At 58.7% G+C, this 15,602-nt stretch overlaps 1 protein-coding gene across 1 annotated transcript in view; it reads left to right on the top strand.

Moving 5' to 3' along the window:
• TNXB (tenascin XB) overlaps positions 1–15,602 on the top strand; it is a gene marked incomplete at its 5' end in the record, with an annotated part of 92,253 nt that overhangs the window by 62,297 nt on the left and 14,354 nt on the right. The window contains 10 exons of the mRNA XM_084648109.1: positions 158–451; positions 1,425–1,712; positions 3,098–3,391; positions 4,383–4,676; positions 5,766–6,059; positions 8,340–8,750; positions 9,568–9,855; positions 11,262–11,552; positions 12,461–12,754; positions 14,501–14,791. Coding sequence (XP_084504235.1) covers positions 158–451; positions 1,425–1,712; positions 3,098–3,391; positions 4,383–4,676; positions 5,766–6,059; positions 8,340–8,750; positions 9,568–9,855; positions 11,262–11,552; positions 12,461–12,754; positions 14,501–14,791 — 3,039 coding nt within the window. The remainder of the gene's footprint in view (positions 1–157; positions 452–1,424; positions 1,713–3,097; positions 3,392–4,382; positions 4,677–5,765; positions 6,060–8,339; positions 8,751–9,567; positions 9,856–11,261; positions 11,553–12,460; positions 12,755–14,500; positions 14,792–15,602) is intronic.

Below are 15,602 nucleotides of genomic sequence, written 5' to 3'. Positions count from 1 at the left end.
GACTGTGTCCTGGGGCTGGTCTGTGGGGCTCCCTGCCCCCTCCCTCCGCTAATCCTCTCTGCTGATCCCCTCTGCCTAGGAATTACCTGGCCCCCAAGGACTCAGTGAGCCTCCCTCTACCCCAGCCGCGCCCTTCACCCCCCTCTCTCTGTTCCAGCCGCGATGCCGCGGGTTGAGGAACCCGCCCCCCAGCCCAGCCTGGGGGAGCTCTCGGCCTCCGATGTCACCCATGACTCCGCCCTGCTCTCCTGGACCGTCCAGGCTGGGGACTTCGACTCCTTCCTCCTTCAGTACAAGGACGCGAAGGGCAAACCTCAGGCGCTGCCCGTGGATGGGGGATCCCGCACGGTCACCGTCACCAACCTGGCCCCCTCCCGCCGATACAAGTTCAACCTCTACGGCATCTCCGGCCGCAAGCGCCTCGGCCCCGTCTCCACCGACGCCGTCACAGGTCAGCGGCTGGACCCGGGGGTGCTGGTCCCTTCCCCACCCGCCCCCTTTGCTTTGCTGCCAGCCGGGACCTTCCTGGGAAAACACGTCCCAGACTCCAACCTCCACAATCCACCTACCAGCCATTCAATGGGTGGAGGAGTTTGGATGGGAATGGAGGGGTGGCTAGACAGCTGGATTGATGTGCATGGAGCAGACTGACTGACTGGAGCCATGTGCTTGGGGTGCATGGATCAATGAGTGAATAGATAGATGGATGGCTGTCTATGGGGAGATGGAGGGATGAATGGACGGATGGAGGGGATGGTCATGGATGGATAGATGGATGAATGGATGTCTATGGGGATTGGTGGGGATGGATAGAGATGAATGGATGGATGGGTAGGTGGATGAATGGATGGATGTGTAGACGGGTGGCTGTCTGTGGGCATGGATGGGGATGAAGGGGATGGTCACGGCTGGACAGATAGATGAATGGGTGTGTATGAGGACGGAGGGATGTTTGGAGAAGTGGTTGGGGCTAGACGGGTATGGGCGTTTCTGGGGCTGGATGGGTGTAAATGGGGATCTTTCCATTGATGGTGGTGGCTTTGGTTCACCCCCTTCTCTTTCTCTGTCATTTGTTCTTCCTTCCCTCTCTCTCCTCCCCTCTCAGCTCAGCTCTTACCATGGTTTGTGCTGGTCACTCTGGGCCGACCCCTCCATGGAGGCGGGATGGCCCCGGGAACCCAGGTGGGAATGTGGGATCCTCCTTGCAGACATGCCACATCTGTCTGTCTGTCCCCAGCTCTCCTTCCCGGAAGCAGGATCCAGCTGTGTCCTGGGGCTGGTCCCTGGGGCTCCCTGCACCCTCTGTCGCTAATCCTATCCACTGGTCCCCTCTCGTTTGGAATAAAGCAGCCCCCCAAGGACACAGAGAGCCACCACATATCCCGGCTGCACCCTTCACCCCCCTCTCTCTGTTCCAGCCGCAGCACCGAGGGAGGAGGAACCCGCCCCCCAGCCCAGCCTGGGGGAGCTCTCGGCCTCTGACGTCACCCACGACTCCATCCCGCTCTCCTGGACCGTGGAGGAGGGGACCTTCGACTCCTTCCTCCTCCAGTACAAGGACGCAGAGGGCAACCCCCAGGCGCTGCCCGTGGATGGGGGATCCCGCACGGTCACCGTCGCCAACCTGGCCCCCTCCCGCCGTTACAAGTTCAACCTCTACGGCATCTCCGGCCGCAAGCGCCTCGGCCCCGTCTCCACCGATGCCGTCACAGGTCAGCAGCTGCTCCCGGGGGTGCTGGCCCCTTCCCCACCCGCCCCCTTTGCTTTGCTGCCAGCCAGGACCTCCTGGGAAGATGCTTCCAAGTCTCCAACCTCCACAACCCGTCTACCAGCCATTCAACAGATAGAGGACTTTGGATGGGGATGGCTGAGTGGATAGACAGACGGATTGATGTCCATGGAGCAGACTGAACGAATGGATCAATATGTATGGGGTGACTGGATCAATGATTGTATGGATAGATGGATGGCTGTCTATGGGGATGGATGGATGGATGGATAGTGTGGCAAGAAGGCCGATGTTTATATGGTGGGTTCTGCGCTTTTCTTGGGGAGGGGCTAAGATGTCACCCCTTGCCCCTGCTCTTGGGTGCTGAGGGCCCCGCTTCTAGGCCGGGAAGGCGGTAGAGGAGGGAAATGGGGGAGGGAAACTTGCTCCTCCCTCTAAGCCCCAGCCCCAGCCCCTCTCAGCCCTTGCGGGTTTCTTACCCTCATCCCCCTTAGGTGGGGTTACCCTCGGCCCTTAGATGCTGTGGGGAAGGGAGTCTCCCTGTCCTGCTGGGGCAGGGTCTCCCTTACTTCAGTTCTCAGGTCTTCCAAATCTCTCAACGCTCCTCCAAGCTCCAGTCCTCTCTCCTTCCTCCTCCTCCTCTGACTGCCTGAAGCAGGGGGTTTTATTAGGTTCCTGACAGGGTTTAATTGACCTCAGGTGCTCCAATTAACCTGTAGCCACCCTCCCTCGTCTACAGGGAACCAGGCCTCAATTAGCCTAGGGCTTATATATCTCCCCTTGACCACTCCCCCACTGCTCCCTGGCCCCCCCGTATCACAATAGATAGGTAGATGGATGGCTGTCTAAGGGTATGGATGATATGGGATGGGGACGGGGATGAATGAATAAATAAATAAATGAATGCGTGTGTATGAGGATGGAGGGATGTTTCGAGGAGTGGTTGGGGATGGATGGGTATCAATGGGGATCTTCCCATTGATGCTGGAGGCTTTGGTTCACCCCCTTCTCTTTCTCTCTCGTTTGTTCTTCCTTCCCCCTCTCTCCTCCCGTCTCAGCTCAGCTCTGCCCATGGTTTGTGCCGGTCACTCTGGGCCAACCCCTCCATGGAGGCGGGATGGCCGCGGAGAATGTGGAAATGTGGGATCCTCTTTGCAGATTTGCCCCGTCCGTCTGTCTGTCCCCAGCTCTCCTTCCCAGCAGCAGGGTCTGGCTGTGTCCTGGGGCCGATACCTGGGGCTCCCTGCACCCTCCCTCTGCTAATCCTCTCTCCAGATCCCCTCTGCCCAGGAATATCGCCGCCCCCAAGGACCTGGCAAACCACCCTGCACCCCAACCACATCCTTCACCCCCCTCTCTCTGTTCCAGCCGCGGCACCGCGGGAGGAGGAACCCGCCCCCCAGCCCAGCCTGGGGGAGCTCTCGGCCTCCGATGTCACCAGCGACTCCATCCTGCTCTCCTGGACCGTCCAGGCCGGGGACTTTGACTCCTTCCTCCTCCAGTACAAGGACACGGAGGGCAAACCCCAGGCACTGCCCGTGGACGGGGGATCCCGCACGGTCACGGTCACCAACCTGGCCCCCTCCCGAAGATACAAGTTCAACCTCTACGGCATCTCCGGCCGCAAGCGCCTTGGCCCCGTCTCCACCGACGCCGTCACAGGTCAGCGGCTGGACCCGGGGCACCAGGTCCTTCCCCTCCCGCCCCCTTTGCTTTGCAGTGTGGTGGGGACAACAGCTGCCAGCAGGGACCTTCCTGGGAAGACACGTCCTAGACTCCCACCTCCACGTCCCATCGACTGGCCACTCAACAGATGGAAGCATATGGTTTGGTGGATAGACAGACAGGCACCTGGATCGATGTGTTTGGAGCAGTTTGACTGAATGGATCGATGTCTGTGGGGTGCATGGATCAGTGAGTGAATAGACAGATGAATGGCTGTGGGTGGGGATGGATGGATGGATAGATAGATCAATTGAGGGCTGTCTAAGGGTATGGATGGTGTTGGATGGGGATGGTATGGATGGATAAATAGATGAATGGGTGTGTATGAAGATGCAGGGCTGGATGGAGAAGTGTCTGGAGCTGGATGCCTGTCTATGGGGATTGGTGGAGATGGTGAATGGATGGATGTGTAGATGCGTGGCTGTCTAGGGACATAGATGGGGATGGAGGAGATGGTCATGGATGGACAGATAGATGAATGGGTGTGTATGAAGTTGGAGGGATGGAGGCGTGTGTATGGGGCTGGATGGGTATCAGTCGGGATCTTTCCATTGATGTTGGTGGCTTTGGTTCACCCCCTTCTCTTTCTCCCTCATTTGTTCTTCCTTCCCCCCTCTCCTCCCGTCTGAGCTCAGCTCTGCCCATGGTTTGTGCTGGTCACTCTGGGCCAACCCCTCCACGGAGGTGTGATGGCTGCGGGGAAAGTGGGATCCTCTTTGCAGACATGCCCCGTCTGTCTGTCTGTCCCCAGCTCTCCTTCCCAACAGGAGGATCTGGCTGTGTCCTGGGGCCGGTCTCTGGTGCTCCCTGCACCCTCCCCCCGCTAATCCTCTCTACAGATCCCCTTTGGCTAGGAATTACCCGGCCCCACCAAGGATCTAGCGAGCTGCCCTGCCCGCCGTCCTTCACCCCCCTCTCTCTGTTCCAGCCGTGGCACCGCGGGAGGAGGAACCCGCCCCCCAGCCCAGCCTGGGGGAGCTCTCGGCCTCCGACGTCACCCATGACTCCGCCCTGCTCTCCTGGACTGTCCAAGTTGGGACCTTCGACTCCTTCCTCCTCCAGTACAAGGACGCGGAGGGCAAACCCCAGGCGCTGCCCGTGAATGGAGAATCTCGCATGGTCACCATCACCAACCTGGCCCCCTCCTGCCGATACAAGTTCAACCTCTACGGCATCTCCGGCCGCAAGCGCCTCGGCCCCGTCTCCACCGATGCCGTCACAGGTCAGCGGCTGCTCTGGGGGTGCCGGCTCCATCCCCTCCTGCCCCCTTTGCTTTGCAGCATGGTGGAGACAAGAGCTGCCATTTGCGACCTTCCTGAGAAGATGCTTCCCAGACTCCAACCTCCACAACTCGTCTACCGGCCATTCAATGGGTGGAGTTTGGATGGGGATAGATGGGTGGATAGACAGACAGATGGATCGAAGTGCATGGAGCAGACTGAATTTATGGATCGATGTGTATGGGATGCATGGATAAATGAATAGACGGATGACTATGTATGGGGATGGGTGAGGATGGATGGATGGGGATGGATGGAGATGGATGGATGAGGATGGGAATGGATGGATAGGTAGATGGAACAATGGTTTTCTAAGGGTATAGATGGTGTTGGATGGTGAAGGTGATGGATGGATAAATAGATAAATTAGTGTGTATGAGGGTGGAGAGATGGATAGAGGCATGTCGGGGGCTGGATGGCTGTCTATGGGGATTAATGTAGATGGATGGATGGATGAATAGCTGGATGGATGAATGGATGGATGGATAGGTAGATGAATGGCTGTCTATGGGTATAGATGGGGATGGAGGGGATGGTCACGGATGGACAGATAGATGAATGGTTGTATATGAGGATGGATGCATGGAGGGAGGAGTGTCTGGGGCTGGATAGGTGTGACTGGGGATCTTTCCATTGACATTGGTGGTTTTGGTTCACCCCCTTCTCTTTCTCTCTCATTTCTTCTTCCTTCCCCCTCTCTCCTCCCATCTCAGCTCAGCTGTCACTGAGGTTTGTGCCAGTCGCTCTGGGCCCACCCCTCGCGGGAAGCGGGATGGCCTTGGGGAACCTGGGAATGTGGGATCCTCCTTGCAGACATGCCACATCTGTCTGTCTGTCTGTGTGTCCCCAGCTCTCCTTCCTGGAAGCGGGATCCAGCTGTGTCCTGGGGCCAGTCGCGGGGCTCCCTGAAATCTCCCACCGCTAATCCTCTCTTCAGGTCCCATCTCGCTTGGAATAACCCAGCACCCCAAGGACCCAGCGAGCTGCCCCCTACCCTGGCCGCACCCTTCACCCCCCTCTCTCTGTTCCAGACGCAGCACCGCGGGAGGAGGAACCCGCCCCCCAGCCCAGCCTGGGGGAGCTCTCGGCCTCTGACGTCACCCACGACTCCATCCCGCTCTCCTGGACCCTGGAGGAGGGGACCTTCGACTCCTTCCTCCTCCAGTACAAGGACGCGGAGGGCAAACCCCAGGCGCTGCCCGTGGACGGGGGATCCCGCACGGTCACCGTCGCCAACCTGGCCCCCTCCCGCCGATACAAGTTCAACCTCTACGGCATCTCCGGCCGCAAGCGCCTCGGCCCCGTCTCCACCGACGCCGTCACAGGTCAGCGGCTGCTCCCGGGGGTGCCGGCTCCTTCCCCTCCTGCCCTCTTTGCTTTGCAGTGTCAGGGACGCCGTCCGCTGGGCCAGGACCTTCCTAGGAAGATACTTTCCAGACTCCACCTCCATGACCCAGTTATTAGCCATCCATGGATGGAGAGGGGGTCGTGGGGGGAAGAATGGGGGGGCGTTTGGACGGATAGAGAGGGGGTCGTGGGGGGAAGAATGGGGGGTCGGGTGGATGGATAGAGATGCCAGTTAATATGTACGGGAAGGATGGATGCAGAGTTGGGTTGGTTTGCGTTGGATGTGTACGGGGAAGGATCTACAGGTGTCCCCAGGGATGGACGGATGGGTGTGTGTGGGGATGGGGGGATGGTGGGAGGGGTGGATGGAGGAGTGTGTGGGGATGGATAGGTGTCAGTGGGGATCTTTCTACTGGTGTTAGTGGCTTTGGGTCACCCCCTTTCTTTCCGGGAATATGGCGAGGTGTGTGCTCCCTGAGTGGCATGCCGGGTAATCACCATGTGTGACGTTCCTCAGGGTGCAGCCTGGACCCCTGGATTCCCTTCAGCCACCAGCCTGGGCTGCCTTTTACACTGCTTTGCTGTGAACAACCACTAGCGTGTAAAGTCACTCCCAGCTGAATGCAAGACTGCTGTGCCCAGCCACCCGTGAATAGATACAGGGTGACACCCGCGTGTCCCTCCATCCCAGCCTTGCCCCCAGAATGTGCATCTCGTGCCATTCTATAATCCACGGGACGGTACAAGCTCAGACATCATCCGCCGTTGCCCCAGCCCCATTGACCTGGGCAGGGAGTCTCCCAAACACTTCAGGCAAACACGCTGGTTTAGACAAGACAATAAAACAAGTTTTTTAACTAGATTTCAGGTGATTAGAAAGGGTAGGGCATAAAAGTCAGAACTGGTTACAAAAGAAATAAAGAAATAAACACGCAAGCTAATTCCTCAACTTTGCCAAGCTCAATAGGATTTGAAGTAACTGGTTTTCTCGCCACACCAGATGCTGCAGCCAGTTCACAGGTAGGATTCCCTTTCAGACTGGGACCAGTCCCCTTTGTTCAGTATTCTTCAGGTGTGCGTTGATGTGATGAGCAGAGAGCTGTAAGGTGGAGAGGCTAGGGACATTTCCCTCCCTTCTTATATGCCCGTCCTTTGTGCTGGAAAGATCTTCTCTGGGTCATGGGGGCCGGCAGTTCCATTACCTATGTGAGCTCCAAACTATCCTTCATTTGAATTGTAAATTTCTTTTTTACACCTCTCCCCTTGCTGGAGAATGTCCGATTAAGTAAGCGACAGCCCACTTGACTGTGTTGATGCCTGTCTGGGGTTGCCAGTGTGTCTTTGGCTCTGAAAAATGGGTTTGTTGGCATTACCCAGAACTGCAACATGTTTCAATAACAATCATACATAGCTTTACACACAGTGCTGTTATACACAGCTTAACAGGACAATGATGTCCAGCAGATTATGAGTTTTCAAATGATACCTCACAAGGCATCCTTTGTACAAAATATATCATAACTGTATAAAGGTGTGAACATGGGGTACAGGGTGTCACAGGAGGGTTACTAACCTCAGCTGGCTCTTTATTCAGGCAGCTCACGGCTAAACGTCCCAGCCCTGTGCTTGCAGACTGATGTCCCGGCATCCCCGCCACACCCTTCCCTCCTGCAACTGGTCTGCACCTGCCAGGTTCCAGGCAGGGTTACTGGAGGATAAGGCCAGAAGGGACCGGGCTGATTGTCCCGTCTGACCCTTGTACACCACAGGCCAGAGAATGTCCCCCAGTTCCCTCCGTACTGAGCCCAGACACTGAGGCTTGGCTAACGCGTGTCCTAGCGAGGCAGCCGGGTTGGGTCTGCAGCTGTGCGGAGGTGGAGAGGACATGGCTTCCCAGGGAAGAGCAATTCCCCACACTGGGGAGCGTGGGCCAAATTTCTGAGTGGGGTTCGTCTGCGTTTGTGTCCAGCCCCTGGGTCATGTTCTGCGCGTCTCTGCTGGGTTACAGAGCCTGGCGGAGCCTGGGGGGTTGTCGCGGCTTTTCTCCCCGAGGGGTCACAATTTGAGGCAACCCTCAGTCGTCTCTCCAAGGGGCTGAACAGCCTGAGCTCTCTGACCGTGGGGGCTGGGGGCCCTTTGGGTTCACGCGCTAGGAGATGTGTCAGCCCAGAGCACCTCGGACCAGCCCGCAGGATGTCTGGGTGGGACGGGATGGGGGTCTTCCCCAATGCTTTGCATCCACAGGCTGTTCCCATCAGTCCCGGTGCCCCCCAACCCCATCACCCAGCTCTCCCTGACGCTTCTGCCCCCTATTTCCCCTCTGCGGCGAGTCCCCAAGGAATCGTTCATCGAATCCGCACCCAACTTTGTTCCAGCTGCGGGGCCACGGGAGGAGGAACCCGCCCTCCAGCCCAGCCTGGGGGAGCTCTCGGCCTCCGACGTCACCCACGACTCCGCCCTGATCTCCTGGACCGTAGAGGAGGGGACCTTTGACTCCTTCCTCCTCCAGTACAAGGATGCGGAGGGCAAACCCCAGGCGCTGCCCGTGGACGGGGGATCCCGCTCGGTCACCGTCGCCAACCTGGCCCCCTCCCGCCGATACAAGTTCAACCTCTACGGCATCTCCGGCCGCAAGCGCCTCGGCCCCGTCTCCACCGACGCCGTCACAGGTCAGCGGCTGCTCCAAGGGCGCCGGCTCCGTCCCCTCCCGCCCCCTTTGCTTTCCAGGGTCAGGAGCGCCGGCCACTGGGCCAGGACCTTCTAAGGAAGACACTTGTGAGCCTCAGGCATCTACGACCCTGGCTGCCGACCCTTCAGCAGATAGAGAGTGGGGTGTGTGCGGATGGATGGATAGAGGGGCGTCTCCAGGAATGGAAGAAATGATTCATAGATAGATGGATGGGTGTGTTTGAAAGGATGGCGGGACGAATGGCTGCATAGAAGGATGTGTGTGAATGGATGGATGGACCTTGGGCCTTCATGGGAACGGATGGATGGGAAGGGAATGGCTGGCTGGGTAGATGGGTATGTATGGGGATGAAAGGATGGAGGAGTATCTAGGTCCGCATGGGTGTCAATGGGGATTTTTCCATTGATGTTGGAGGCTTTGGTTCACCCTTTTCTCTTTCTTTCTCATTTGTTCTTCCTTTCCCCTTCTCTCCTCCCGCCTCAACTCAGCTCTCACCAAAGTTTGCGCCGGTTGCCCTGGGCCGACCCCTCCATGGAGGCGGGATGACTGCGGGAAACTCAGGAATGTGGGATCCTCTTTGCAGACATGCCCCGTCCGTCTGTCCCCAGCTCTCCTTCCCAGCAGCAGGATCCGTCACTGTCCCGGGGAGGGGCCCTAGGGCTCCCTGCACCCTCCCCTCACTAATTGTCTCTGCAGATCCCCTCTCACTGGGAATAACCTGGCTTCCCAAGGATGCAGTGAGCCGCCCCCTGACCCTGGCCACACCCTTCACCCCCCTCTCTCTGTTCCCACCACAGCACCACGGGAAGAGGAACCTGCCCCCCAGCCCAGCCTGGGGGAGCTCTCGGCCTCCGACGTCACCCACGACTCCGCCCTGATCTCCTGGACCATGGAGGAGGGGACCTTCGACTCCTTCCTCCTCCAGTACAAGGATGCGGAGGGCAAACCCCAGGCGCTGCCCGTGGACGGGGGATCTCGCACGGTCACCGTCACCAACCTGGCCCCCTCCCGCCGATACAAGTTCAACCTCTACGGCATCTCCGGCCGCAAGCGCCTTGGCCCCATCTCCACCGATGCCGTCACAGGTCAGCGGCTGCTCTGGGGGTGCCGGCCTCTTCCCCTCCTGCCCCCTTTGCTTTGCAGTGTGTGGGGACAGCGGCTGCCAGCCGGGACCTTCCTGGGAAGACACGTCCCAGACTCCAACCTCCACAACCCGCCTACCGGCCATTCAGTGGGTGGAGGAGTGTGGATGGAGGTGAATGGGTGGATTGACAGACAGACAGATAGATCAGTGTGTATGAAGCAGACTGAATTAATAGATAGATGACTATGGGGTTAATGAATGAATGAATGAATGAAAAGATACATGGATGGCTGTTTATAGGGATCAGTGGGGATGGATGGATGGGGAAGGTCATGAATGGATGGATGGATGAATGTGTATGGGGAGGGAGGGAGGGATGGATGGATGGATGGCTGAGCAGATGGATGGATGTCTACTGGTAAGGGTGGGAATGGATGGATTGATGGTCATGGATTGATAGATGAAGGGATGGGGATGGATGGATAAGGAAATGGATCGATGGGGATGGATGGAAAAGGAGATGGATGGATGGATGGATGGATAAGGAGATGGATGGATGGGGATGGATGGATGGATGGATGTGGATGGGGTTGGATGGGGATGGAGCTGATGGATAGATGAATGGATGGAGGGGATGGATGTGGATGGATAGGGATGGAGCAGCTGGATAGATGAATGGATGCGTATGGGGAGGGATGGATAAGGAGATGAATGGATGCATATGGAGATGGATGGATGGAGATGGATCGATGAATGGGGATGGAATGGATGGATAGATGAATGGATGCATATGGGGATGGATGGAGTTTACGGAATTGGATGGGTGTGTTGGGAGATTCACGGCAGAGGTGTGCGTGTCTGGGTAACCCTTCTGCAGGGGGCAGCTACAAGGGCTATGCTGGGTAAGGTCATGGATGCCAGGATAGATGGATGTGACTAGCCATGGGTGATGGATGGATGGGGGAGCGTATGAAGATGGTATGGTCATTTCTGGGGCTGGATAGGTGCCAGTGAGAATGTTTCCATTGGTGTTGGTGGCTTTGATCCACCCCCTTCTCTTTCTCTCTCACTTGTTCTTGCTTCCCCCTCTCTCCTCCCATCTCAGCTAAGCTCTCACCGAGATTTCTGCTGGTTGCTCTGGGCTGACCGCTCCATGGAGGCGGGATGGCCGTGGGGAGCCCAGGAATGTGGGATCCTCTGTCCAGATATGCCCCATCCATCTGTCCCCAGCTCTCCTTCCCAGAAGGAGGATCCGGCTGTGTCCTGGGGTCGGTCTCTGGTGCTCCCTGCACCCTCCCCCAACCAATCCTCCCTACAGATCCCCTTTGGCTAGGAATTACCCGGCCCCACCAAGGACCTAGCGAGCTGCCCTGCCCGCCGTCCTTCACCCCCCTCCCTCTCTTCCAGCCGCGGTGCCGCGGGAGGAGGAACCTGCCCCCCAACCCAGCCTGGGGGAGCTCTCGGCCTCCGACATCACCCATGACTCCGCCCTGCTCTCCTGGACCGTGGAGGGGACCTTTGACTCTTTCCTCCTCCAGTACAAGGACGCGGAGGGCAAACCCCAGGTGCTGCCCAACGACGGGGCATCCCGCAGGGTCACCATCAACAACCTGGCCCCCTCCCGCCGATACAAGTTCAACCTCTACGGCATCTCTGGCCGCAAGCGCCTCGGCCCCGTCTCCACCGACGCCATCACAGGTCAGCAGCTGGACCCGGGGTACCAGCCCCTTTCCCACCCCGCTTTGTTTTGCAGTGTCAGAAACGCCGACCACTGGGTCAGGACCTTCCCAGGAAGACACTTCCAATCCTCCAGCCTCCATAAGCAGATTGCCGGCCACTCAATGGGTAGAGAGAGGAGTGTGGATGGGGATGGATGGATAGATGGATAGACAGACAACTGGATCAATGTGTCTTGGGCAGGTTAATTGAATGGATAGATTTGTATGGGGATGGATGGATGGATGGATGGAGACGATGGTAATGAATGGATAGAGAATGGACATATATGGGGGTGGACATACAGACGGTAAGGTGGGTGGATGTGTGTGGGGATGGATGGGTATTTTGGGGGATTCATGGGTAGATGTGTGGCCAGGTGGCATTGTGAGCAATGGGACACGGTGAGTATGATGATAGATGCGTGGCTGGATGGCTGTATGATATGGTGATCGATGGCTGTATAGGTTTGTGTTGGGCTGGATGGGTGTCAGTGAGGATCTTTCCATTGACGGAGGCTTTGGTTCACCCCCTTCTCTCTTGCTGTCATTTGTTCTTCCTTCCCCCTCTCTCCTCCCATCTCAGCTAAGCTCTCACCGAGTTTTGTGCCGGTCGCTCTGGGCCGACCCCTCCACGGAGGCGGGATGGCCGCGGGGAACCTTGGAATGCAGGACTCTCTTTGGAGACATGCCCCGTGCGTCTGTCTGTCCCCAAGTCTCCTTCCCAGCAGCAGGATCCGCTGTGTCCTGAGGCCGGTCCCTGGGGCTCCCTGCGCCCTCCCCTGCTAATTCTCTCTGCTGATCCCCTCTGGCTGGCAATAACCAGCTCCCCCAAGGACCCGGCAAGTGTTCCTGCTGGCCATGCGCTTCACCCCCCTCTCTCTGTTCCAGCCGCGGCACCGCGGGAGGAGGAACCCACCCCCCAGCCCAGCCTGGGGGAGCTCTCGGCCTCCAACGTCACCCACGACTCCGCCCTGCTCTCCTGGACCATCCAAGCCGGGACCTTCGACTCTTTCCTCCTCCAGTACAAGGACGCGGAGGGCAAACCCCAGGCGCTGCCCGTGGATGGGGAATCCCGCACGGTCACCGTCTCCAACCTGGCCCCCTCCCGCCGATACAAGTTCAACCTCTACGGCATCTCCGGCCACAAGCGCCTCGGCCCCGTCTCCACCGACGCCGTCACAGGTCAGCGGCTGCTCCCGGGTGTGCCGACTCCGTCCCCTCCCGCCCCCTTTGCTTTGCAGCGCGGTGAGGACAAGAGCTGGCATTTGGGACCTTCCTGGGAAGAGGCTTCGCAGACTCCAACCTCCACAACCCTCCTCCCGGCCATTCAGTGGGTGGAGGAGTGTGGATGGATGGACAGAGGGATCGATGTGTGTCGGGCTGATGGAGTGAATGCGTCACTGTGTATGGGCTGGTGTCACGGACTCCCAGGTCGTGCCCACTCTTGGCCCTGTGTGGTCCGTGGAGGGAACCCCCTTCAGTGAGACAGCCCTTCGGGGTCCAGCCCCTCCTCTCTTCGGGGTCCAGCCCCTCCACGTCCTGGTACCGCACCTCTCTGAGCCTTAGCACCCCTGTCTCTGCTGTGGGCCCCCTCAGGGAGTCCCCTCGCTCTGAACCCCCGGGCCTCCACCCCCCCCAAAGGGGATGATGCTCCCCTGTTCTCTAGACCGGAGCAACTCTCAGCCAGCGTAAAACAGGAGGGTTTATTGAGCGTCTGAACCCAGCACAGGAAACTCTCCGGCCTCAGGCCTGGCCTCCCTCAGCCCAGTGCATCCCAGTCTCCCCTGCATCCAGGGGGGCTCTGCCTGCTCCCCCTCTCCAGCCCAGAGACCCCCTGCTTCCCAGCTGGGCAGCTGATATCACTGGCCCCAACAGCTCCTCCCCTGTCCTTTGTCCTCTGTCCTCCATCCCAGGTAAACTGGACGCTGGGGCCCTCTCTCCTCCGTCCTTTGTTCCCTCTGGCTGGAACCGGCTGGTCAGGTCACCGGGGTCTCTCCGCAGCCCACTGTCCTCCCACTGGCCAGAACCGGCTGATGGCCAAGCTGGGGTGGGCGTCTTGGTCACCAGTTGTTAGGGTTCCCCATCTCCTGGCCATTGTCTGGTGGTCCCGGCTGCCAGGCAAGGTCACACCTGGTCCTCGGCAACAACAACCCCCTCCCACCGCCTTGTTAAACATGCAGCACACAGGGAAACTGAGGCACGCACACGCTATTCATGTAAAACACGACAAACATCCCCAAGTTCGTCACAGGTGCACGGATGAATGAATGGATGAATGAATGGAGAGCTGGACGGCTCTCTGTGGAGACTGGTGGGGATGGATGGATAGAGTGGTAGATGGATGGATGTCTACGAGGATGGATGGATAGGTAGGTGGATGGATTTGGATGGGGATGGATGGATAGAGTGGTAGATGGATGGATGTCTACGAGGATGGATGGATAGGTAGGTGGATGGATTTGGATGGGGATGGATGGATGGGGGAGCATATGCAGATGGTGGTAAGGATGTTTCTGGGGATGCATGGGTGTCAGCGGGGATCTTTCCACTGATGTTGGAGGCTTTAGTTCATCCCTTTCTCTTTCTCTCTCGTTTGTTCTTCCTTCCGTCTCAGCTCATCGCTCACCGAGGTTTCTGCCGGTTGCTCTGGGCCAACCCCTCCATGGAGGCGGGATGGCCTCAGGAACCCAGATGGGAATGTGGGATCCTCTTTGCAGACATGCCCCATCCATCCGTCTCTCCCCAGCTCTCCTTCCCAGCAGCAGGATCCGTCACTGTCCTGGGGCTGGTCTCTGGGGCACCCTGCACCCTCCCCACACCAATCCTCTCTGCTGAACCCCTCTAGCTGGCAGTAACAAGGCCCCCCAAGGTCCCAGTGGGCCACCCTCCACGCTGGCTTCCCCCTTCACCCCGCTCTCTCTGTTCCAGCCGCGGCATCGCGGGAGGAGGAACTCGCCCCCCAGCCCAGCCTGGGGGAGCTCTCGGCCTCCGACGTCACCCACGACTCCATCCCGCTCTCCTGGACCGTGGAGGGGACCTTCGACTCCTTCCTCCTTCAGTACAAGGACGCGGAGGGCAACCCCCAGGCGCTGCCCGTGGACGGGGGATCCCGCACGGTCACCGTCGCCAACCTGGCCCCCTCCCGCCGATACAAGTTCAACCTCTACGGCATCTCCGGCCGCAAGCGCCTCGGCCCCGTCTCCACCGACGCCGTCACAGGTCAGCGGCTGCTCCGGGGGCTGCCGGCTCCGTCCCCTCCCACCCACTTTGCTTTGCAGCGTGGTGGGGACAAGAGCTGCCAGCCGGGACTTTCCTGGAAAGACCCTTCCCAGACTCCAACCTCCACAATCTGCCTACCAGCCATTCAATGTGTGGAGGAGTTTGGATGGGAATGGAGGGGTGTCTAGACAGCTGGATTGATGTGCATGGAGAAGACTGACTGACTGGAGCGATGTGCATGGATCAGTGAGTGAATAGATAGATGGATGGCTGTCGATCGGGATTGGTGGGGATGGATGGATGTGTAGATGGGTGGCTCTCTATGGGCATGGATGGGGATGGAGGGATAGTCATGGATGGACAGATAGATGAATGGGTGCATATGAGGATGGAGGGATGTTTGGAGGAGTGGTTGGGGCTGGATGGGTGTCATTGGGGATCTTTCCATTGACGCTGGAGGCTTTGGTTCATCTCCTTCTCTTTCTCTCTCATTTGTTCTTCCTTCCCCCCTCTCCTCCCGTCTGAGCTCAGCTCTCACTGAGATTTGTGCTGGTCGCTGTGGTCCGACCCCTCCACGGAGGCAGGGTGGCCGCAGGCAACTGCAGAATGCGGGATCCTCTTTGCAGACATGCCCCATCCGTCTGTCTCTCCCCAGCTCTCCTTCCCAGCAGCAGGACCCAGCTGTGTCCTGGGGCCGGTCCCTGAGGCTCCCTGCACCCTCCCCCCGCTAATCCTCTCTGCAGATCCCCTTTGGCTAGGAATTACCCGCCCCCCCAAGGACCCGGCAACCCACCCCAGCCTCCCACTTCAC

Source organism: Lepidochelys olivacea (genome assembly GCF_965140295.1).
Source record: "Lepidochelys olivacea isolate rLepOli2 genome assembly, chromosome: 14".
Taxonomy (NCBI): Eukaryota; Metazoa; Chordata; order Testudines; family Cheloniidae; genus Lepidochelys; species Lepidochelys olivacea.
The sequence above is the reverse complement of the archived record's forward strand: the minus strand, read 5'-3'. Positions and strand labels throughout refer to the sequence as shown.